This window comes from Cydia splendana, chromosome 6 (genome assembly GCF_910591565.1).
Source record: "Cydia splendana chromosome 6, ilCydSple1.2, whole genome shotgun sequence".
Lineage (NCBI taxonomy): Eukaryota > Metazoa > Arthropoda > Insecta > Lepidoptera > Tortricidae > Cydia > Cydia splendana.
Genome location: NC_085965.1, coordinates 17313272 through 17339068, shown reverse-complemented (window position 1 = coordinate 17339068; position 25797 = coordinate 17313272). Strand labels below are relative to the sequence as shown.

Sequence of the window (25797 nt, the reverse complement as noted above, 5' to 3'; positions counted from 1 at the left end):
ATACATACCTATGTATAAAATGATCCTTCACTAAACCTTTAGAAAACATAACATAATTATTTAAATATATAAAAAACACGAGAAATAAGTATGCAGTTACTTAGTTACGTAAATGGACTATTCATAAAGACCTAAATCTTGTGTTTTTGTCTCCAACTGTGAACACAGTAAAGTTTCTCCCTTAAGGGGATCATTATACCCACATCTCCCCTATATAGTGCCACGTGATAGTGCTGACAAAGAAAAAAAGAGAATCAACAAGGTAATAGGCATTTAATAAAAAAAGTTCAAGTTTAAACATTTTACGAACATAGACACAGATTTGCAGTTATAAAAATACATTGCATTTTATAAGCTCCAATTGTATACGTAAAATTGATAAGTATAAAACTTTAAATGCCGTTGTGACCATAAATGGACCGAGATGTGAAAACCCTTAGAATAAGTATTACAATTGTCGAAAATAAGTTATTATAGTCTATCTTATAATTATAACCTTGGAAGTGACGGACTAACAAGGTATTGTGAATGCATTAGAACACTTATGGTTTGTTTATCCTGTACTACATGATAATCATTGTGCTGTTACCTACATAAATATAGGCATGTACGAATTGTTTTCTTTTGACCTTTTGGTGTAAAGAAGTAACCCATATAACCATTCCAGTCGCAGAATCACAAAGTGGTAACTAAATGTCAGATGTGTCGTAACAGAGTCCACACAATGTGTCTAGAATTGTTTCGAAACAAAGTGTCGTCGCCGTGTCTACACTTTTCCGTAACAAGGTGTCGACACATTTGTGTGCACTTTGCGTGCGGTTTGCGACTAAATCTGACAGCAAATTTGTGACAGCAAATGTCAATATAAAATACCTCTTGAAAACCAAGGTTTGTCAAACTACTATTAGTGTCTCGTGTGCTCGTAATTCTAGTAAGTCATCATGGGCAATGCAAATGATAATAATCGACCGAAACCATATAAACACCCAACACCCGTCAACCTTTTACAGAAAAGTTTTTAAAGAAATTCAATAAGCTACTTAGGTCAGGCAACGAATGCTCCAAAAGTTGTAGAGGGAAATGCTCGGAACACAATTTTTGACTCCGTAACTTGGTTTGACAAGTTAGGAGGTGAACATATCAAAAGTCCCCGGCCGTAGCCCTTGAGCGGGGGGGAGAGAGGGGGCTTTGAAGGTCCCATTTTCCCGTTTTTCGATTATATCTCGGAAACTATGCATCTCAGCGACATGGCCACTTATACAAAATGAAAGTTAATTTAATTTGTTACAAGTTTATTCCGTCAATTTTTTCGATATGTTGAATAGTTTCTTATTACTTGGCCAAACTTGTGTAGAAGGAAAAGGTAAAATAAAAGTCTTCGGCAGGAATATAAGACACAAATATATTTTTTTTTGCGTTACTATTTCATTCATCAAATATAAACATACCTTGATTATACTACTCTAGTGAGATCCTCATAGATAAACAAAAACATTTACTTAAGAAATTACAAGGTCGAAATGTCACGGAACTTGTGAGAGTAATATGTAAAAAATAAAAACTTTTATGACAAAAAAAATCTGGACACAATTTAAGAATCACCCAATTGCGTCGAGGAATCATCTGTATTTTTGCTTGTTTCATTACCTCCTCGCTTCTTTTTTGTCCTTTGTATTCTGTAGCAATTTGTTAGATCTGAAAATAAAGATAACTTGCGTCGTCACGGATGTCGATTTATAGGTTTTAGGGAGTGCAGAATTCGAAAACGATGATCATTTTATAATCCAAGATGGCGGCTACGTATTTTGTCATAAAAGTGGAATCCAAAATAGTCATCATTTTCGAAATCTGCGCCCCCTAAAACCTATAAAACGACACCCATGACGACTTTTATGACATAGTGCATGGCCGCCATTTTGGAATCCAAAATGGTTATCATTTTCTAAATCTGCGCCCCCCAAAACCTATAAAACGACACCCATGACGACTTTTATGACATAGTGCATGGCCGCCATTTTGGAATCCAAAATGGTTATCATTTTCTAAATCTGCGCCCCCCAAAACCTATAAAACGACACCCATGACGACTTTTATGACATAGTGCATGGCCGCCATTTTGGATTTCAAAATGGTCATCATTTTCTAAATCGGGGCCCCCTAAAACCTATAAAACGACATCCATGACGACTTTTATGACATAGTGCATGGCCGCCATCTTAGAATCCAAAATGGTCATCATTTTCGAAATCTGCGCCCCCTAAAACCTATAAAACGACACCCATGACGACTTTTATGGCATAGTGCATGGCCGCCATTTTGGATTCTAAAATGGTCATCATTTTCAAAATTGGGGCCCCCTAAAACGTATAAAACGACACCCATGACGACTTTTATGACACAGTGCATGGCCGCCATTTCGGATTCCAAAATGGTCATTATTTTCGAAATCGGCACTCCCTAAAACCTATATATCGACACCCATCTCGACTTTTATGACAAAGTGTTTTGCTACCATCTGCATGCAAGACATTTCTATTATTTTTACGTACAAAAATGGCCCCCTGTCAACTTTCAATCGAGATTTAATCGATAATTTATTCGATTAATATTCAGATTAATTCAATTTCAATCTATGTTAGGTCGACTAAACTAATCGCGATTAAAATTTGAGAATTAACTTTTTTTATTCCATTAATTAGTCGAATAAACAGTTAATCGATTAATGCCCATCTCTGACCACGGCATTTTTACACTTTGAGAATATCTGAAAACAAATCAACACAAGGAGCCATTTTGCAAATCCAGTAACATACCAGTAACTTTGTTATTACTTTTGACAGCGCGTGTCATGTGTCAACACAGAGTCGACACAAAGTCGAAACATTGCAACTACTTTGTGACTGCAATATTTCTCAGCCTTAAACCATATTTATACATCATAATTAACAAGTTTCGTAGTATGTAAAGCGTTATTTCTGTTATTTAAGTATAGTGTACGCATCGAAGTACTAAAAATGCTTCAAATAATATAGTTATGAACACAGGCACTGAGAAGTAAACAATTTCATTTCCGGCTAAACTAAAACAATGTGGTGGCGCGTTGATTATATTACACTTAGTTTATCAAATCACTCGAGCAGTTTTATTCCCCATAATAATTTAAGTCCTATTGTAATATAAATGCAAACAATATATAATTACGTCTTGTAATCCGTTTTAGAGATGGCGTATTAATGTCACTTATTTTTATTTAAGTATTCTTCCATCTGACAGTTTCCATTTGACAGGAACAAAATGAACGAATGAACGAATGATTTTGGCATAAAGTAGTCGCAAACCCGAAACAATGTGTGCACACGGCGACCACACTTTATGTCACTTTGTGTCATGTGTCGACCCTTCCCCATTTCTGGTAACTGTGTCGACACGGCGACGACTCTGCGACTGGAATTGTGACCGAAACAGACGGTGTCGACACAAGATGTGTCAACACCGCGTCGTAACGGCGACTGGAAATGGTTGTATGGGAAATTATATATCTATTACGTTTTTGCGAAAAAATAATATTAAAGCTTCTATTTATGTGCCTGCCTATAATATCTTATATAAGTAGATAAAGATAACTTATCCATAAAATGAATACCTTTGCAGGTGTGTTAGATATCTTCAATATTTTGTCTTGACTGGTGTGAACAGTCCTCGTTGTTTTAATCTACAGTATACACTTATACATAAATATGACAATTGCTAGCCGATCTCTTTTTCACTGTAGTTGCAATTGGTACTTGCGGTTGTATATAATTCAAAATCTGACAATCAGATCGTTAAAAGTCTTTGGATTGTATTTGTCTTGAAGTATCGTTAAAGTGTTAAATGTTAAAGTAGCCCTTGCTGGCTTAGAGCGGGGAGTGTCAGCTTAACCGCCTCGTTGGGTGAGGATGGCGTCCAAGAGCAGGACGGCTCCGTTGATGATGGACAGAGAAGCCTTCGCCAAGTTCGTGTTGACGAATTCAGTCCTGGACGCATTGTGGAACCTGAAAATCAAAGGTTGCTATTATTATTTTGTTCTAAATAGGTAATTGTAGCGTATTAGGTATCAACTGTAATTTTTAATGTTGTAATATTAGGACCTTGTATTTTTAAATTGCGACTTGTAACTATTTATTACATTTATAGACTCTAGTTTACTAAAAATAAAAGTCTCTATTAAACATTTTTTTCTTTTTTCGTATTCTGAATGAAAAGTAGAGTGTTCGGGTGAAAAGGATTCTGACTCGGCCTATTAGCGCTCGCTCGAGTGTCAAAATATCTCGTCGGAAATGGGTACCTTTCATCTCTAGGTTAAAAAAGCTAGGGTAAAAGCACCAGTAGTCAGCCTTATAACTAAATTTCTATGTTTAAGATTGTATAATTTGCACACTTATGGACAGGGCCGGATTAAGCATGTCGGGGCCCCTAGGCAGTGCGAGGCTCGGGGCAGCAGCCTAGGCCTAGCCTAGGCAGTCAATTCTGCACACAGCATATTCAGTACAGGGAAATAAGTTTGCGTTTTTAATTTCAATATTCAGGCGTCGGCCCAGCCGTCCAGCCGATTCGAATCGAACGATGTCTTTTTCGCTCTTATTGCGTGGACATAAAGCTTTATTCTATTGGTTTTTGCCGATTCCGTCGCGTCAAGTGTGGGGAGAACCATTTAGGCTTAAGACCGATTCCCAGTGGAATATCAAAGATGTGAGCTTCAGCGTCACTTTCCTATCTACCTCTAATGGCAAATTTTAAGCTCAACTAGTTAAGTGCCGCAAAGTTGATTTTCTCAATAGTTAATATTTTGCGAGGCTGAACAGCGATTGTCCGACCATAAGGCCAAACGCCGAGCCACATGATTAGAATCAACTTAATAAGTAATAGTAAATAATTTCCATATGTTAAAATTATTTAAATTACTAGAGTTAGACCAAGATAAGCCTGCAACAATTTTGATAGCACTCGCAGTGCAAGTGTTATTTTAAACGTCAAAACTTCTATGAAATTATGACGTATAAATAACATTTGCACTGCGTATGCTATAAATATCATTGCAGACTTTTCTTGGTCTAACTCTATTCATTCACCAGTCAAGCTAATATGTAGATGATACAGGGTCAGTTAAAGAATCAAAAATAAACGCGAGCGCAGCGAGCGCGAAATTTTTCGCTAACAATATCGCATATTGTGAAAGCGTGTTAAAAAAGGCCGGGTAAATATCGATCTTCATCTGGGCCTAAAAGTCTGAAGTGCGCCAGTGAGGCGAACTTTCAATTTCATGCGAAGTCAAAGCCGTGTTTCATCAGGCTTCAGGATAAATAGTTGAGCACAGACACGAACCAATGTCCATTGTATTAAAAAGCGAGACCGCAGGCCGAGCTTGGCGCAGCAAGGCCAAAGGCTAAGCTGAAGTAGAGGAGATGTGGAACACAAACCCATGGTAAATTGAGGTCGAGCATTCCTATGAAAAACTAGGGACACTTTCGTCTTCTTCCCCCTTTTAATTTTGACCCTATGGAACAAAATTTTATTTTCACTTCTCATGCTCAAAAAGTGCACCTTTATGTCGTGCGCAGACGACATAAAATCGCATTTTATGCTCTAGCTAGAGCATAAAAGTAAAATTTTCTTTTAAGACTAAGGTAATCGGTCTCAACAGCCAAACAGTTAAAACATATTGCACAATTTTACTGAGCAATAAAATTGTGTAGATGACAAAACTTGTTATATTATTTTATTTTTGCTACAATTTATTAGAAATCCGTATTTTCTGTCATTAAATTTAGTAAATCACATAAAATAGGAGTCGATTATCGTTCAAAAATGCTCCGAAATGTTTGACTTGGCAGAAAACCAAGCGTCTGAAACTCTGATCACATGTTGAAAATTAAAAAAAAATAATTAAAAAGTTAGTTGGCGGGAATTGGTTATGTATTATGTTCTTTCGCTTTACGACAATTTCGTTGTGTAAATTGCCGTGAAAAATAGAATTATTTTCCTCGCAATCGAAGTGAAAAGCAGAGTGTACAACAAGGGCATAAAGGTCAATTTTTACCCTCGTCTACTATTTTGGTCTTCGCTTCGCTCAGACCAAAAAATTGCCTCGGGTAAAAATGGGTCACTTTATGCCCTTGTTGTACACAGGGGCGTATTTACCCTAGGGCCATCCGGGCCATGGCCCGGGGCGCCCATCCGCCAGGGGCGGCACGGGCGGCGAATGCCGCCCCTGGCCGATTGCATTTTGTATCGGTTTTGGCGCCATTCAACTAACTTTTCCTTCTTATTTTTTTTTTCTTGACAATCTCAATTTAAAACTAACATAAAAAATAGGGATAGGCTGTATCAGGGACACAACCGCAGTGGTTTACGTGAAACGTTGACTGGAAAGTTATTGCAAATGCCGCTTAGGGCCGCTTATAGACACTGCAGGCGCCCTGTAGGTATGTCAGAGCTTTGCCCGACATTACAGTGTAAAGGGCGTCGCAGGCGCCCTGCATATAAGACGCCTGACTTTACAGTGTAAAAGGCCCCGCAAACGCCTTGTAGGTAGTACATTACAGTGTAAAGGGCGCCGCATGAGCCCTCTATGTAACCGTTCTTAGCTACAGTCTCAGGCGCCCGTACCCGCTATAGCGCCGCCGCGGCCATAAATTCTAAAATGCATTATTTGAGGAGATGAGCATGTTCTACTAGGGTTAAAAAGGATCGTAAAGAACTGTTTTTGCTTCATCGTTTTATAGGTATTTTGCGTCAGTTTTGTGCATTAATTTTCGCACACGGTGGCCTCAAGCAAATGCAGTCGTAAAATTTCTATAAAAAATGCCACATTTTTAGTTTTTTACAGCATTAACATTGAATAAGATCTATCAAATGACACCAATTTCACCAGAATCGGTTAATGGACTCATGAGTAATTACTTACTAAATAAACAAATAGGGGTCATTTTAGCTCCGAATGCGCCGTTTCTAGCGCAGAATCAGCGCCATCTAATATAATTTTCGCAGCACATGTACATAGTTCTGAGTAATGGCTACTTTTTTCTATACATCAAAACTATACATTAAGGTATTACTTATAGTTACAAAGTTACAGAGATATATGCCACCACGCCATAACACTTCGTTACATCTTGTTTTTGGTCCCTACGGGTTTTTAAAGACGTTTACCTAACGTTTCACGTCAAAAATAATTAAACATTTTGTATTTTTTTATTAATTTTTTTTATTTTCTTAACTTCTGGGGCGCCAAACTTATTGGCCCGGGGCGCCAAATTTCAAAATACGCCCTTGGTTGTACAATCTACTATTGGTGCGCGCTGAGCCGCCGGGGCCCCCTAGCCGAGGCGGGGCCCCTAGGCAGTTGCCTACTTTGACCTAGGGTTAATCCGGCCCTGCTTATGGACCAATAGGTATTATTAATTTTTTTTCTGTTCAAGAATTTAATAAAGTTTAATTTTTGTAAAGAATAAAACTTAATTGAATTTAACTTTTGGAAATATTTAATTAAAAATAATAAAAGGGCCTTTTTGCCAGTAATCAGCCCCCTGTATATACCAATACACAGCCTTTAGGAACCCAGTGTTCAGCCATCCCATTCTAATAGCTGATTAGCCACTCACTTGCTTTTGGTAACTGTAACCGAAATACAAACCGGTAGGTACGTAACAACAGGCGGACTCATCGCCAAACAGCGATCTCCTCCAGGCAAACTTCAGACAAGGAAATGGCTAACGAAGATTATTACTCTTCGATCGTTATCTTAAATCTCTATCGCAAATAATTTCAAATTTAATTTCAAGTTCACTGGTATCTTTTCTCCATTAATCACCATAAAAACATCGTCTTATTGTCTTGGAAAATTATTTACAAATTCTCCAAACAGGCTACATACTGTCGGACAAATGCCACAATGTTTTTAAGTAGAGATAAATTGATTCAATTTCATAATAAATACTCAAGAATAACATCTCCGCTTATACGTAAAACGGAACAATCCACTTTTAAGGATCAACCTCATGCAGGCAAATTAACGACATGAACGATAAATCATCAACGTAACAATCATAAATCATAATGGAACGAACTGACCCGATTTGATGTCCACGACACTCCAAACAGGATTTACAGGAAACCACCAGTTTCACCGCATATTAACTTTACACCTTACGTCTTTGCACAAATTGAAATATTCACTCTTCAGTTCATAATTCCACGATATCACAAATCACAACATACACAATGCATCGAATTTTCTTTAGGTACAAACCCCGCAGTACTTTCGCGTTACGATCCCACGATCTGATGTCGGGGCTTAATGTAGGTTTAGGTATTCAGGAATGGCTAGATGCACTAGGTGGTACATCCGTAGGGCGTAGATATTTAACGCGAGTACAAGTACGCGAGGCGTAATGCAGTCTCTATTACTACTGTCCGACTAGATTGAGATTCAATCCCAGAGTGACGCCAGCCTGCAGCCTGGCGATCCCACTTACTCTAGTCCACAAAAACCATAAGCTAATTAATTATCAAACAGAGCAATTTCCGAGAACACATTCAGACGTTACAAAAACCCCTGACGCCTCTAATACGCTCCCATAGCCTCTTGAACAGACATCTTTATTACCCACGTCGCTTACAAGTGTTTTTGATAAATCGTAAGTATGTCATGTAAGCGCCCATTATTTTCAATTTACCAATTACATCACCTGAGCGTCGACATATATAAAAAACACGAGAAATAAATAAGTATTGTCTCCAACTGTGAACACAGTAAAGTTTCTCCCTTAAGGGGATCATTATACCCACATCTCCCGTATATAGTGCCACGTGATAGTGCTGACAAAGAAAAAAAGAGAATCAACAAGGTAATAGGCATTTAATAAAAAAAGTTCAAGTTTAAACATTTTACGAACATAGACACAGATTTGCAGTTATAAAAATACATTGCATTTTATAAGCTCCAATTGTATACGTAAAATTGATAAGTATAAAACTTTAAATGCCGTTGTGACCATAAATGGACCAAGATGTGAAAACCCTTAGAATAAGTATTACAATTGTCGAAAATAAGTTATTATAGTCTATCTTATAATTATAACCTTCGAAGTGACGGACTAACAAGGTATTGTGAATGCATTAGAACACTTATGGTTTCTTTATCCTACTACATGATGATCATTGTGCTGTTACCTACATAAATATAGGCATGTACGAATTGTTTTCTTTTGACCTTTTGGTGTAAAGAAGTAAATTATAACCTTTTACGTTTTTGCGAAAAAATAATATTAAAGCTTCTATTTATGTGCCTGCCTAAAATATCTTATATATAAGTAGATAATGATAACTTATCCATAAAATGAATACCTTTGCAGGTGTGTTAGATATCTTCAATAATTTGTCTTAACTGGTGTTAACTGTCCTCGTTGTTTTATTCTACAGTATACACTTATACATAAATATGACAATTGCTAGCCGATCTCTTTTTCACTGTAGTTGCAATTTGTACTTGCGGTTGTATATAATTCAAAATCTGACAATTTCAGATCGTTAAAAGTCTTTGGATTGTATTTGTCTTGAAGTATCGTTAAAGTGTTAAGTGTTAAAGTAGCCCTTGCTGGCTTAGAGCGGGGAGTGTCAGCTTAACCGCCTCGTTGGGTGAGGATGGCGTCCAAGAGCAGGACGGCTCCGTTGATGATGGACAGAGAAGCCTTCGCCAAGTTCTTGTTGACGAATTCAGTCCTGGAGGCATTGTGGAACCTGAAATCAAAGTTTGCTGTGTTTTTATTTTGTTTAAAATAATTGTAGCGAATCAACTGTAATTTTTAATATTGTAATATTAGGACCTTGTATTTTTAAATTGAAAACTCGACTTGGAACTATTGTTACATTTATAGACTGACAGCCATATTCGAACTTTAAGATACGTCAAATAATAGATATGGAAACGATATGGATCGGATATGTCATTGTCAAACAAGTGTCAAAAGTGAGGTTTCTACAAACAAAAACGTCACTTTTGACACTTGTTTGACACTGACATATCCAATCTATATCGTTTCCATATCTATTATTTGACGTATCTTAAAGTTCGAATATGGCTGTCAAGCTTACTACAAATAAAAATCTCTATTTAATCAAAGTTTGCTGTGTTTTTATTTTGTTTAAAATAATTGTAGCGAATCAACTGTAATTTTTAATATTGTAATATTAGGACCTTGTATTTTTAAATTGAAAACTCGACTTGGAACTATTGTTACATTTATAGACTGACAGCCATATTCGAACTTTAAGATACGTCAAATAATAGATATGGAAACGATAATGATCGGATATGTCATTGTCAAACAAGTGTCAAAAGTGAGGTTTCTACAAACAAAAACGTCACTTTTGATACTTGTTTGACACTGACATATCCAATCTATATCGTTTCCATATCTATTATTTGACGTATCTTAAAGTTCGAATATGGCTGTCAAGCTTACTACAAATAAAAATCTCTATTTAATTTGAAAAGTAAAAGTGTTTAATTCGGATGAAAGGTATCTATTCAGATTCGGCACATTGGCCTTCTCACTTCGTTCGAGTGTCAAAATATCTCGTCGGAAATGGGTAAGGTGTAATCGGGTAATTCCGAAAAGAATAAAACATGTAAAAAGTGGCGTATAATACCAAAAGGGACTGTTATTACAACTCATTATGAGTGATTTTTAAATGGGTTTCGGGATTACCCAATTTCTTAAATTACCCGAATACACCTTACCTTTCCAATAGTGAATAGAATCAGGCGTTACTTTGCGGAAATCCATATTAATTAAAACGAAAATATTACTTTGCTAATCCGCGAAAAGATAACGTGCTAGTCAATCAGTGCTAACCCGTTATACTTACTTGCGTATTTTTACGTGCAATTAATATTCCCACCCTCCCACCGCAAAAATAAATACGCAAATAAATATAACAAACCACCACCAAAAGAATAATCCTCGACACGTGTTTCGCCTCTCTACGAGGCATCCTCAGGAGTTGTTGACGGGTTTGCCTCGTAGATCTTTTTGCGGATTAGCAAAGTAATATTTTCGTTTTAACCTTACCTTTCATCTCTTGGTTGACAAACTACTATTGAAATTTTGTTGAACTGGAGTTTTGTTAAAATATCACCCACGCGCTTCGGCCTTTTTGTGAAGTAGCGAGCTAGTTACGAGTATAAATCCTCTAGGCATTGTAAAAATCAATGACCGTGAAATGTTTTGTTGGGTACATTTTTAGTTTCTTACGTGACTAACTTCTTTGCACAATACGTGCTTTAGGTATACTTCCGAGGGTTACGAGTAAATAACAAAGATAGAGTTAGACCAAGAAGATGTCTGCAACGATTTTGATAGCACACGCACTGCAAGTGTTATTTTAAACGTCAAACTTCTATGAAATCATAACATAACTCTAATTTGCATACAAAAGTTACGTTCATAAATCATTATTCATACTGTAGGTATGGTGGCACCTTAAGTTTGGAGACTATTTGCTATCAAATCCTCTGATCAGAATTTAACTAATCCAAATATTAAATTATATTAGTCAAGTGGACTCGCCTGTCAATGAGGATCGCGCCGCTGGCAATGAAGAGGCCTACTCCAATCAGCGTGTAGAAAACGTCTACGCGCTTGTGGGACGGGGTCTGAAGGAGGTAACCTGAAACCAACATGCAATTGATTTATCATGGACCATGGTTATAAAAGTAGAGTTAAGGGGCCCACTTCCCCTGACCAGTTCGCCGGACGATAGCAGCCTGTCAGTTGTTCGGAACTGTCACCTTTTTCGATTAACTGACAGGCTGATATCGTCCGGCGAACTGGTAATCTGTGGGTCCCTTTAGCGCGGCTACTCGGCTAACTGCAATCAAGGTTTTAAAAATTTCAGGATTCTTATCTGCGGAAGGAGAAGATACTTAGCTAACTTGCTCTAGGTAGATAATTGATTTGTTATGTGGCCCCAATTTTAAATTAAAACTCTGTAGCAGGCTTCAGTAAACTTTCTACGTTTTGCTCGTGACAAGAAGTATCTTATTCTGGACATTCTGATGGATAAAACTTTCTTACTACCTATTAAGTGTTTTGGCGATAGCAGAATCACGATCACGACGATATAGGCCTGGGTAAATACGTAAGTACCTAGCCCAGCTCCACGTTACCGCTAAAGCACACGGAGACATGATCATGACGACATAGGCCTGTGTAAGTAGGTAAGTGTTTACCAGCGGCTGCGCCGGCGATGACGATGAGGTACCCAAAGGAGGTGCTGGTCACCAACTAGCCCAACTCCACGTCACCGCTAAAGCACACGGAGACCTGATCATGGCGACATAGACCTGAGTAAGTAAGTGCTTACCAGCGGCTGCGCCGGCGATGACGATGAGGTACCCGACGAAGGTGCCGGTCACCAGCATGCCAGTTTCCACGTCGCCGTTGAAGCTCACGGCGTGTATTCCCACGCAGGAGCACGTCAGCGCCTGGAATCAACGAATTACACGTTTGAGATACAAGAAATAATATTTATAATAAAAGAAATATGTTTGAGCTTATTCTTGTTCTTTATCCATAGGGTAGTTTCACAGGTTTTTTTTCATGAAATTATATTAACCTTACTTAATGTGTATAAAACTTTATATCTTTACGAAATCCATTCGGTCAGATAGAAAGTTTCAATATTTATCATGCAGGTCAACCATAATAAGTAATAATTATGTAGGTACGTACGTAGTACAAAATGTCAAAAGAAATACCGGCCTATTAAAGTACCTACTTACACACCTTGTAAACATCATGCTAATTAACTCAACCCTGACACACCCTGTGTTAAAAGCATTTATGACGTCAGCGTCAGCAATATCAACATTCCTACGTATTTGCAATTTAGTTATTTTAATTTTTTCGTAGAGCTCATGGAAAGATTATAGTTACTAATAAGTAAGGCCAAACACAATCTGACCTCTATATCGCGAACGTGACCAGCGACAAAGAATAGGCAGTTATATGCATCACTCTGTTTACTATATTCGAATCATGCTAACCCTGCATTGCATTTGCAATGACAACGAGTGGTAATGTCATCATTAATGATAATTTTCTATGACGTTGGTTTTTAATAACACAATCTCACTTTGTTATATTCAATTCGGTGCTAAGTTAGCTTAGATTATTTCTAAACTATTTACATTGCCTGTCAATCGAACAATCTACGGCGAAATGTTGTATTGTCCATTGCCAGACACGGCGGGGGATTAGGCAGGGACACACAAAATGTTAAGAAGAGGAAGGAAAATGACAATAGCATAACAAATGGTGTCAGACATAACAATAGCAGTAGGACGTGCTTGTAGGTCTACAACTCTACAAGAAGGTCGTAGGTGACAGAAGTTTATTTTCCGGCTAGGCGTCATTCACTAAAATAGGTAAATGGTAAATGATCTCATGCTTGTATCACGCGAACCTCCTGTTGTGAGCTGTGAGTAAATAGGCTACTCGTACGATAGGTAACTTGTTTACAATGAACTGGTAGAGACCTCAACTTGCGTGAGTCACGGTGATTAATTATTATGCGAAACAATTTAATAAATAGTTTACAGGGATGATGAATTCATTAAACACTTGTGAAGTCATTCCTCTTTTTAACTAACCGGTCATTTGCGTGTCGGTATGACATTATGAAGTATGCCTATTTTAACTATGACAATAACTTATTCCAGCAAAATATCGTAAGTAAGATACAGTAGAATAGGTCAAAAATATATAGAAATAACTTCCGCCACCCTGAATAATGAAATTTTGAACTCGAATGCTAGTAACAGTCTAACAGCAGTAGAGCCAATTAGCACTAATTTAAAAACTAATTATAGTGTACATGTTACGTTACAAATTGCGGTCAAGAAATCAAAATGAATGCACGCCTTTGTCTTACAAATTAAGGAACTATGAAGTCCATAAGATAAGTATTTTTTTTCTATCACTACATTCATATTCTGAGTATGTTGTTGTAAACACATATATTTATATATATACACACATATATACACACAATTACCTAAGTGTTATCTTTTACTTAAGTATGCAAAAGTTATAAATATGTTGGCAAAACGTGCTGTGAATACTTATTTAAGCTGCCTTTTTTATTTACTTCACGTTTGATAATTTACATTGATAGGTACTAGGTAATTAATAATAACACAGCTGAAATGTGGATTAGTCTGAGACACTATTTACACACCTCACACCTACATTACCTATATACCTACCTATAAAATTATTTAGGTATATTACAAATGCCTCATTAACGACTTATTTGTTCACATTACGAGTAGCAAACAGTCAAGTGATGTCATTTGGCGCCATAATTGTGCCGCGATAATACATTCAAGTCAAGCTTCGAGGTCGGCTATCAATGGGTCTCGTGAGGACAACTTTCCTGATGAGGATTAATTGATTCCCAAAACGTTTAGACTCTTAAGTTGGTGGAACGTAGGTAGGTACATATTGTTTTTTTGCCAGCTAAACTCCGGCTAGGTTATCCAATACCGGACGAATCAATATCAAATAATAATGTCCTCAATACCAAAATCCTCAAATTAATACCGATATTAAAGATGACCGTTTTATATAGGTACGTATTTAAAATAAAATCAGTTAAAAATGGTTCGTTTTGTCTGTACCACAGTCTGGAATCTAAAGGTCAGTACGAGGTAAACTACTGCAATAAATGTCTTCCAGTAGCAAGGAAAGGTTAGGTAGGTAAATTTTCTTTGCGCCAATTTATTATTATTACTTATGGATGTACATAGTTTGAAATTTGTGAAGGGTACGTGTTATCAAAATAAATAGGCAGGTAACACAAGTGATTAAGCACCGGTAAGACTTGAACACAACCTGTGTTGTGTACAATAAAGTGATTACTACATTTTTATCAGTTCATTGAATTTAGCTCGATCCGAAAACTTTTTTAATTATAACGGTACCTAGTTAGGTAATATCGTGATTCCGTGGCAGGGATGTTAATTAATCGAATACGATAATATTATTCTAAATACGGTTAATTATGTAAATGTAATTCAGCCTAAAGGATGCTCACGTTAGACCGGGCCGTGTCCGGGCCGGAGCTTCCGGGGCTTACTTTTCTATGACATGACAGGTGATCACGTGATGCTTTCCATAGACAACGATGCGCCGGAAGCTCCGGCCCGGACACGGCCCGATCTAACGTGGGTCATCCTTAACTATAAATAGTGTACCTACTATTAAACAGCCGGTCTGTACCAATGCGTAGGAATAAATTGAATAATCGTAGGATATTTAATGGGTGTTTGTGCCATTTATTCCGAGTCGTGACCTCATAAGGTATTAAGGTATTCGTGAGAACTAAGGTGGGCGCCAACACTCACGTGTTAGTTGAGACTCGCATCATGAGAGTCCAGTACGGTTACCATCAGTTTGTCACTGACATAAACGCCGTCGAGAACGTAATTTACTTTCTATACATCTCGCTCGCACTCGCATATTAGTGCAAACGGGATGTATAGAAAGTAAATTACGTTCTCGACGGCGTTTATGTCAGTGACAAACTGATGGTAACCGTACTGATCCTGACTTTGAGGATTCGATTGAGCCAAAATTTGTATTATTATCTATGTGAATCCGGTGAAAATGCAATGCCTATATTCTTATTATGATGCCATAGAGCAGATTTGATGGAGACCGACGAAGTTGGTCTAGGAACTCATGATAATGCAACCCAAATGTATTGACTTGAACTCATTGGAATCTCCTCGATACTTTAAGGATGGCCGTTTAAAGAAAAGTATAGTCAACATTAAAATGTAATTAGTCAAAATCAATTTTGTAGACAAGCATGAAGTCGACACTTAAGTTCAGATAATCTTGTTGGAGACTTCTGTGGAACTTCGAACGCTTTACGTTTTATTAGGCATGCAAAAGATTTTTAAGCGCAGAATACTGTAAAACTGACGTGAACTCCAATTGGACCTTGACAAGCTTGCAAATAGTCAAGAAGGATCCAGCAAAAATTGTATCACTGGTTAACTCAAAGGATCTAGTTTCCGTGACCTTTTTGAGTGGGCGCCTAGGCGGCCGGTTATTTTGTACAATAAATGTGTAAGTATGTAGGTACACATTGTGAACCGTATTCCCCAGACTTACGGTCGAAAGTGGGTACATATTTCTAGACGTGACTCGCTGCGTGTCATCATAACCAAGAATACGGGCAGCGTCAGACAAACAATCGACGGCATTTACGAGAATTACGAGTTTTAACTAGAAGGTCGTATCTGCATTCACATTTTATACTACGTTACGATATTTTGGCATCAAACTGTAGGATTAGATATTAAGTGCGGTAATAGTTTTGTACTAGTGCTATATTGGTACAATCAATTAATTTCTTTATCACTAACGTGCTAATCGTGAGAAAATGATGATGTTATTTTGCTTCGAACAATTTAGAAGGTAATCTTGAATGTAATCGTTTCAACTGTTGTTAAATTTTCTCGAATAACTGCCAAACATATTTAGAACTGCGCACCAGGCAGGTGACTGGAGTGTAGAAGTAGTACACTTCATACAGGTGACTGTGTAAGTAAAGGTATGTGTCCAAATTTTAAAGTCTCAATCGAACAGCACAGCATAGTAGGAATATACTAGGGAATGCAATCTCGCACCAAGATTGGCGATTCGAGATCTCGCACGAAAAATCTGAATCGAGATAGGGAGTTTCGAGATCTCGGCGGTCACACTTTCGAGATCGAGATTAATCTCGACGAGATCGAGATTTGACAAAGTTATTAAAAATGTGTTATTTTGAGCAAATATTTCTAAGAATTCCGTATATACTACTTATTTAGAGTACGGCATGTTTTATTTTGAAGAAAAAACAACAAATTAATCTACATTTAATAAAAAAAACTAATTTTATTAAAAAAGAAAACAAAAAATGTATATGTAGCTCCAATTTGCATGTAATTATGAAAAAGTGGTAATTATATATTTTTAATTATACAAAAAAAATTAGGGTAAGCGAGCAAAATTCATAAATAATTGTGACTGGGTACGTTAAGTTCGTCCGATTTTTCCGCACAGAGCGCGGTACAGCGCTTTTATCGTCAGCTAAAGCCGGCACAATAGCACTGCCTGAACAACATGAATCTAATGTCAAAAAGATTACTCAAAACAAAGTAGGTAATTCACACGGATCAATCTTTCAATCTCGTTCGAGATCTCGAAAATATTAATCGCGATCTCGACCGAGATTGCTAAAATCGAGATTTCCTGTCAACGAGATTGAATCTCGAAAATTCGTGCGAGATCTCGCGAGATCTCGAAATTGCGAGATCGAGATTGCATTCCCTAGAATATACCTAAAACAGCATTTTTTCTCTATTCCGGAGGATAGTGGTGAATTCGACCCTTTATTAAGATCGTTTTAGTTTTCACATTAAATGTAAGATTTACATTGCACAAATAACTTGTTCGATTATACTCGTAAGGCAAACTTCGAAAGGACGATGTCAAATCTGGGTCAAACCTGGGTCAAACATGTTTTACGCCCCCTTCGGGTGACCGTATGGTCACATCAAAACCGTATGGTTTTGATAGTTAGGTTAGGTTAGAAGTAATTGTAATGTAGTGTACGGAAGTAAATATCTATACATATATGATTGATTTGATAACTGGCAGTAGTTAAGTACTACTACTTGCAACCGATGTAGCGTGACTCACAAATTTTGCTATTTTTATCTTTCAAAGGAAATAGGTACGTTTAAGTGACACATGCTTGTTTTCATATAAATCACATACCTATTTGTACAACATTTAAGTTGTAAATAAAATTGTTAAAGACCTCCTTGGGTATCGAAAAATAGAATATATTTAATTATTATAGTGTGCTTAAAAAATTACTTACACATAAAAACAACAAAAAGAAATAGGGGTACACTAAATAGGATGCATAGGTAGGTAAGTCACGACACATAAGACTTAAATATTCTTGAACTTTATAATAGTTACCATGTTCGAGCGACTAAAATTGTTAGCTATGCCATAAAGTTTGTTCGGCTATACCGCCCAAACAACAACATTTCTCTTTTAACATCTCAAAGTAAACAACTGTGGGCGGTCTACGAAACATTATAAGAACTTCTACCAAAATTAAAAATGTACGGCAAGAAAGGCCCTAAAACCTGTTATGCGCTTCACAAACCGGCTTCATTTCGTATTAACCTCTTAGATCCAATGAAACTTGACCCTGAAATACGTTATAGCCATACGTAATCGGAGGTCATACTCGCACTGTTCGGCTGTGACGGAGTGGTTGGTAATCGTTATGAAGGGCCCGGTTGAAGGGAAAGTGAACCTGCCTTTATGGATCCAGTTAAGTTGAAAGTTAGACTCATTCGTATTCATAATGGCTTATCCGCGATGCTTGAGTTCTACTGGATTTGTACGCTTGAAAGAGACGGACAGTTTATTATGGTAAAGTTTATATGTTAGTTTACATGATTTGAGGAACTCTTTGAGGTATAGTACGAGTACATTGAACTATGCCCTAGATTCTTAATTGTTGAGATACGACTATGTAGAAACTACGACTGTAGAACTAATATGTACCTACTTAGGCATAGTAGACAAATGCAGTTTAGCTGATTTACAGGTCAAGACCATGGCGACCTACTCGAACGGTGAAAAGTGGTAATTTCATGGCTAAATTGTCCCAATCTGTTAACAAAATGCATCAAAATATGTATTAGCAATGTAATGACCTTTCAGATTATTAAACGGAATAGCTAGATTCTTAAAGAAACTTACGGTTATGGGGTTATTCATAAATTACGTCATTTCAAATGGTGATGATGATGATGGTAGCATGACGTAGGAGGAAACGGGGAAAATTTTAGGGGCGAAGGGTTCAAAAAACCTCAAAAAACGATGACGTAATTTATGGACAGCCCCTATGTACTCGGTTGATATTCTACATTGATAATAATGTAACCTATCTACATTTATTAAAGTTTACTTTGGGAAAAAGCATTGACCCCTTATGAGATAGGCAACAATAAAATATGAAATAAAAGTAAATTCGAAAATAAGCTTAAGTATAGGTAGAGGTATGTCGAATACTTAAAATGTATTGTCAGTTATCTTGGTACTATTTTGTATTGCTCAACAAATATCAATAACGATTGATAAGACTTAATTTCCTGTTATCAAGGTTAGTACTAACTAATCCATACGAGGTAAAAATTGTAAAAATGACAAACAAGACTTTACAAACTGCCGATGCGTAGGTAAGTGTGGTATTCTACCTGTCCAATTTCTTTATCCAATGTGTGTTTGCATCTCACATTTTGATGGTGAGAGAGTGAGACGCAATGCACGCTGGGCCATGAAACTGGACAAGTGGAATACCAACCTAAAGGCCCCAGTACACAATGGGCCATCGCCGGCCACTCCAAGGGACGCATTTATGCGTTAGAGGGAGCAAGTGATATTGCTATCTCATTCTACCGCATGGCTGCGTCCCTTGGAGTGGCCGGCGATGGCCCATTGTGTACTGGGGCCTTAATACACCTCAACATAATCTCTACAAAGTCCAGTCAGCGGCACCAATCTCGAATAGAGAGTGAATGCATTCTGCATACTACGCACCGCACATAACACTATGGTGTGTATAACATCTATACATATAATAAAGCTGAAGACGGTCGAAAGTCTGTACATGGAAGATATTTAAAAAAAAATTGGCTGGGGATACTTAGAATCGATAACAGAACACGTTCCAAAACTTTTTAGATTTTTTGTCTGTTTGTCTGTTTATCTGTTTATCTGTTTGTCTGTTTATTTGAACGCGCATCACGTGAAAACGGCAGAACGGATTTTGATGAAAACTTTACTAATCTGTCGAGAAAATCCCCGGCCAGGTTATAGGCTATAAAAATTCAACCCCTAAAAGGGGGGGTAGCCACAACACTCGATTGACTTAAGTTTGCCCCTGAATCGTATGGCGCTACTTAGGAAGGAGGGGCAAAATTTTTTCAAATATGTGCTAACACTATAGAGTACCCTGGTAAACTAACAGATGGCGCTGAATTTAATACGATGTGACATAAATAAGCCACCGAGGAAGGATTTTGCCAAATTAACTCTAAGTTTAGAAGACCCCTCTTCTAAAATTTCAATCAATCGTACGGATATCAACAAATTTAATTGAATAATTGTATTGATTTAATAATACAACAAAATTAAACGACAGTAAATTAATTGGCCCTCGTTGCACAGTGCCATCTTTTGGGGAGCTGAGTAAACATTAAGTAACCAAGAAAACTAAAAATGGGTTTACATAGTTACGTAGTGGTAAAATAAACACACATATCAACACGCGTATAATTGCATAAAATTATTTATTTTCTCCGTCACGAATTATACCTAATCGTAATTATATCGCATCCATATCAAATCCATATTCATACGTATCGCCTCCTTAAGCACTTAATAATGGCCACGAAGGTGGGTACTTTGAAAAAAAAAACATTGACCTCTGTCATTTGCAGTGCCGGATTAACCCTTTTAAGCAAAATAAGCACTTGCTTAGGGCACAAATTGTCGAAAAATTTTCGCGCTCGCTTCGCTCGCGTTTTCAATAACATTCTAAGATGTTTATGTTATAGGTGACATTCGGGTGGCGCCTGCAGCAGCATTAGGTACTCTGTTGCAACGTTACTGCTGTAGCACTGTCAATTTTCGTGATAAAATGATGTGACTGATTTCCACACTAAAAGTAAAAATGTACAACTGTCTATCAAATTGCGTTTTTTTATATCGAAAAATTGTCGCGCTCGCTTCGCTCGCGAGTTCAATAACTTTCTGAGATATGATAAAGGTGACATTCGGGTGGCGATTGCAACAGCATTAGGTACTCTGTTGCAACGTTACTGCAGCGGCACTGTCAATTTTCGTGATAAAATGATGTGACTGATTTCCATACTAAAAGTAAAAATGTACAACTGTCTATCGAATTGCGTTTTTTTTTTATCGAAAAGATAACATTGTAAGATGTTTATGATAAAGGTGACATTTGGGTGGCGCCTGTAGCAGCATTAGGTACTCTGTTGCAACGTTACTGCTGCGGCACTGTCAATTTTCGTGATAAAATGATGTGACTGATTTCCATTCTCAGCTGAAATGCAGCAATGAACGTCACTCAATTTATCAAAAAAATTCAATGTAATCTTGATGACCCTAGGGAGAGGGGGCACCATGGTCTAGAAATACTTAGGGCATCAAAATATCTTAATCCGGCCGACTGGTCGTTTGCGGAGTCAAACGATTTGGGACTCGCATTTTATACGCATTACCATGCCTTCCGGAAAAAAATCGAATCATTCGCGAAAGTTTCGCAACGCATTGAGGTTACAAGGGGCACGTGGTCTTCCTCAGGAGTCTGAAGAAGACCACGGTAAGTGGCGCTCTAGCCAGGCAGGCCGCTTCGCTTTCGCTCGCGCGCGTATACCTTACTGTATCGTCCGATGTTCCCCTACTACTCTGTCGTTTAAATCCTTAGAGAATATAACCAACGGAGACGCCGTCTATAATTTTCGGTACAAAATAGTCTGGCGTTTTTTGCGGGGGAGGGGCACATCAAATGTGTACCTACGTAAACGTAAACATAGCCATGTCAGATAAACTTCGGTTGACCATTGGCCTCCTATTTTCGACAGAGGGGAACGCCTGTTAATGACCACTCCGTTTGGTTATATTCTCTAAGTTTAAATCACGTGTAAAATTTGAATAAGGGCGAATGAAACTATTGATTTTGGAGTGTAGTTTTATTTAGTGGTACCTAATTGTAAAATATTTTATCTGGACTTCAGTCCTCTAGCATATTCATATGTCAACTTTACTTCAAGTTCCGCCTCCAGGGGAGAGGGAGAGAAATAAGGATTAGAAATTAGCCGCTTACTGACACAGACCGAATTACACGCGGGCGGAGCCGCGGGCACAGCTAGTATTTAATATAGGAGTCATTGACGCCTTCTAAGGGCACAACAACAACAGACGCCCGGTCATTGCTCACTGAAAACGAAAGTGGAAAATTCAATCTTGATAGTCTAACAATACAGTTGTGTTTAGACTACACTATTCCTTTAAATCTGATGCGACTGCGTATTTACCTGCAAGTATTACGCAGCAGTAATACAAACATTTATCGTCAATGTCCATGCATTCACGAAATTATTATCACTCCAAATTCGGAATGCGTGAATAACATCCGGACCCCACGAAAGCCAATGGTAATGAGTAATTAAACAGTAAAAAGTAACATTAAATTAAATATAAACTCACCAGCTCCAAGAACTTAAGGATGGACAGTCTGCTGATGGCCATTTTGAAGATTTAAAGTCTGACAACACTGTTTGTTTACACTCGGCGAGCGCAAGGCGCGGGTACTTGTTGTGAGGGCTCTGGATGAACTGGCGTGGCGCGAGTTTCTACTACGGCGCGCGGCGTGGTGTGACGCCCTCGAGGGGATGAGATCATCGTTCGTGTGTCCATGTTTTTACTATTCCGGAACTCATAAAAACACGTCCCTATCTTTTAAATCTTATAATAGTTGTTCTGAGTCAGGCGTTAGCATCAAAGCATTCGACGCCGGCCTAATATTTTTATATGCAGCTTGTTCTATAATTAACTTATTCTGTTTATATTGGTGCTGGAATATCTTTGTGGCTTAGCTACCGTCTCGTAAAATTTGGGCGTTGGCTGTTGGCTTTAGTTACGGAAATATCCGTAAAACCCAGGATATTGTGGTGACACCACATAGAGTGAGGTCTTTCTTGCAGTATGGTGACGTCATGAACGAGTCAATCGATGAGGTAGTTTGGCCATTTTCGTCCGATGAAGGCTGCAGATGGGCAGGGCTGTTTTATTTTCAAAGCTTACCTTTAAGCTAGATAACTCTTAGATGAGATCTTCGATTACCAACAGTACCTACTGATATGGTCAACTAATAATAGACTAGTGGAGATGAACTATTCGGATGTGTGTATTGATGGTCCGTGATAGATGACATTTTGATATTATTAAGACTGCTGCCTACTACACATTTTGGACTTTACATAATTTGTTTCCCACGGTCACGGTGGTGGGCGTCAATACCCAGAGGAGGTACCTACTTAAGTTTTGTTTATAAAATATATGGAAGCTCGATTGAACAGTTTCCTATCCAATCTGCCCGACCCAACTCAATTTAATACAAAACTAGACAGATTTAATAAAATTCCACAATCGAACAGTATTTTTAATAGGTATTTGAGATATAAAAACTAAGTGTATCTACTCTACTTATACTATAAGTACTTACATATAATTACAAGATCTAGGTCAAAACAATTACGGGGTAATTCATGGTATATGCCATATATGAGTGGCATGAGTACCAAGAGGATCATGTAGGTACAACATAGCAATAAAACAATAATAGAAACTTTGCCCAGCATTGGATGTAAAAGTCTGTCGATGACGAATGCGAATGAATCAAGTCTTCTGAAATTAATCAACTGAATTAATTTCGATGCGTTATTTTATTTGATATGGATGCGTAACTTCCGCATCGCGGCATATATTTGTTAAGTGCGGCATAAGCAAGAGAACTGTTTCAGTTGAAGTGATAAACAACAGACATGCAATGTAAAGAGCCCACTTGTTAAACTCAAAATGAGTTATGTATACATTCATACATCATACAGAGAGCTGAATTTTGATATGAATTGCACTTATGAGACTAGTTTTGTGCAATATTGTGCAGCAGTCGACCACCTTCCTTTAATGCTTGAAACGTTCCTAAAATTATTGCATTTTTTCAGCTTGTAGAACGTTGTCGTTCAAGGTTTTTAGGTTAATTAAATAGACAAGCGAGCAGGCAACTAATTAATTAAATATTTTCAGTTTCACGCAAACACATTTCTCACTAACAAACTAATAACCTGTTTTAAAAAGGAAATCCCATCTAGGCATAATGATCGGTCGGGTCCAATAATATTTACCTCATTATTTTGCTTGATGTTGGTGACATAGCTTATCACGAATACGAGAATAAGTATGACAATTATGTACAAAATATTACATCATGAGCTAAGTTAAGCCAAAGATTGGCCTACCATTGATCACTGTTATAACCTTTTTTCTTACAATTTATCTTACATTAAGTAATTCAAGAAGTAGATAATGATGCGATTAAGTATACAGTCTTCTTAGGATTAAGTAAAATCGTATCATCTTCGGATCGTTAGATTTATCTTAATTGTTGTAATGAGCGATGACTTAGGAATTTTTACACATAATTATTTTAGCGGAGCCTTGGCAAATTAGCCGGAACGGAACAATACGAGACGCTAGAATGACAATTTGTTATTATAATTTATTTTTTATTCACAACAAATTTCTCTTTTTTCTTATTTTGTTTGTACAGAAAAAAAAATAGTGTCCCTCTACTATAGAGACATTAATATCAGCTTATAATATCCCACGCATGATCCTTGACTTGTGATTTGTGATTTGTGATTCAATCACAACAAATTGCCACAATGTTTACACCATATCTAAACAATTCGACCTTCGAAGCTAGCTTATGATGAGTTGTCTAATTAAAGCCTATCAGTTAAACAATAGTACACATTATACTTTTTTTAAGACGTCCGCTATAGCGTTTATTAATAAATTGGTACCTGCCTGGATACCTACCTACATACTTAGCTATTGATAAAAATACATACTTAGATATAAGTACACAACTTAATTCATAGTTATAAAGAAACCGTTATTGCTTCTTAAAAACTTACATAGCAACTCATATTAAGTAACTATATAAAATATAAGCACGTACCTACCTAACTTTGGTCCTTCCACGGCCCTTCCATTCCAACACTTCTGTGGTTGAACCGTGTACCGCACCCGGGCCAACCTAAGAAACCCCAATGATAAGTAACCTTTCAATTTATTGAAAATGTTCAGTATATATTGTAGTCAACTGTACAAAAAAAACTCACCTTCTCGCTGTTATTCGATAAAAAAATATATTTTATTACGGTATTTTATGATTCACGCCATCTATGAACACTCTTTAGAACTTTTGAACACCAAGTTCAGGTATTTAGTTGGCTTTGCTTTTGTACACTGACATATAAAATTTAAGCTAACCCCAATAGATGGCAGTGTAAATTTGGAGTCAAACATTTGTTTATCCACTATTTCCTTATTGTTTTGCCATGTAGTAAAAAAAACAAAAGTGGATGTATTTTGTCTCAAACTTATGGACCCTACCATTTAAGTATGTAAAGTGCGGTTGGTCTTAATATATATAAAGAAAGTGCTAAAACCTGGCTAAAACTGAAACCGTTTATTTTGAACTACCTATATATTATTTCAAACTGTATTTTTAACTAGCGACCCGCTCGGGCTCCGCACGGGTTTACAAATTATACACCTAAACCTTGATAGGTGAAAACCGCATGAAAATCCGTTCAGAAGGTTTGAGTTTATCGCGAACAAACAGGCAGAAACACACAAACAGACAGACGCGGCGGGGGACTTTGTTTTATAAGGTGTAGTAATTTATTTCAGGCATAGATACATATTTGTCAATATTGTACCTATTTTTCAAATGATTCATATTATGTCAGTGTCGTTTACGAGCAGTTTACGAGTATGTCTGTAATAAACA

At 37.3% G+C, this 25797-nt stretch overlaps 1 protein-coding gene across 3 annotated transcripts; it reads right to left on the bottom strand.

Moving 5' to 3' along the window:
* Positions 1-254: 254 nt before the first annotated feature.
* On the bottom strand, positions 255-22578 carry LOC134791770 (uncharacterized). 3 transcript variants are annotated; one of them, XR_010144312.1, is made up of 5 exons: positions 22422-22577; positions 12409-12529; positions 11613-11712; positions 9218-9780; positions 255-589 (listed from the first exon to the last, which is right to left on the bottom strand). XR_010144312.1 is itself a non-coding variant. In XM_063762924.1 (4 exons), exons 1-4 carry the CDS (start codon positions 22461-22463, stop codon positions 3917-3919), a joined length of 381 nt encoding a protein of 126 aa, XP_063618994.1. In that variant the 5' UTR covers positions 22464-22578; the 3' UTR covers positions 3785-3916. The 3 variants fall into 3 exon arrangements, 2 of the variants coding, with proteins under 2 accessions (XP_063618994.1, XP_063618993.1); XM_063762924.1 differs by lacking the exons at positions 255-589; positions 9218-9780 and adding an exon at positions 3785-4034 and having other exon boundaries at positions 22422-22578; XM_063762923.1 differs by lacking the exon at positions 255-589 and having other exon boundaries at positions 8881-9780.
* Positions 22579-25797: the final 3219 nt, after the last annotated feature.

What these genes read in the sequence shown, in the direction of transcription:
- LOC134791770 (XM_063762924.1), bottom strand. Translation starts at nt 22,463, where the DNA reads ATGGCCATCAGCAGACTGTCCATCCTTAAGTTCTTGGAGCTG. An exon ending in TCCTTAAGTTCTTGGAGCTG is followed by an intron (nt 12,530 to 22,421) that starts GTGAGTTTATAT and finishes CGTTGATTCCAG; the next exon opens with GCGCTGACGTGCTCCTGCGT. An exon ending in CATCGCCGGCGCAGCCGCTG is followed by an intron (nt 11,713 to 12,408) that starts GTAAGCACTTAC and finishes TGTTGGTTTCAG; the next exon opens with GTTACCTCCTTCAGACCCCG.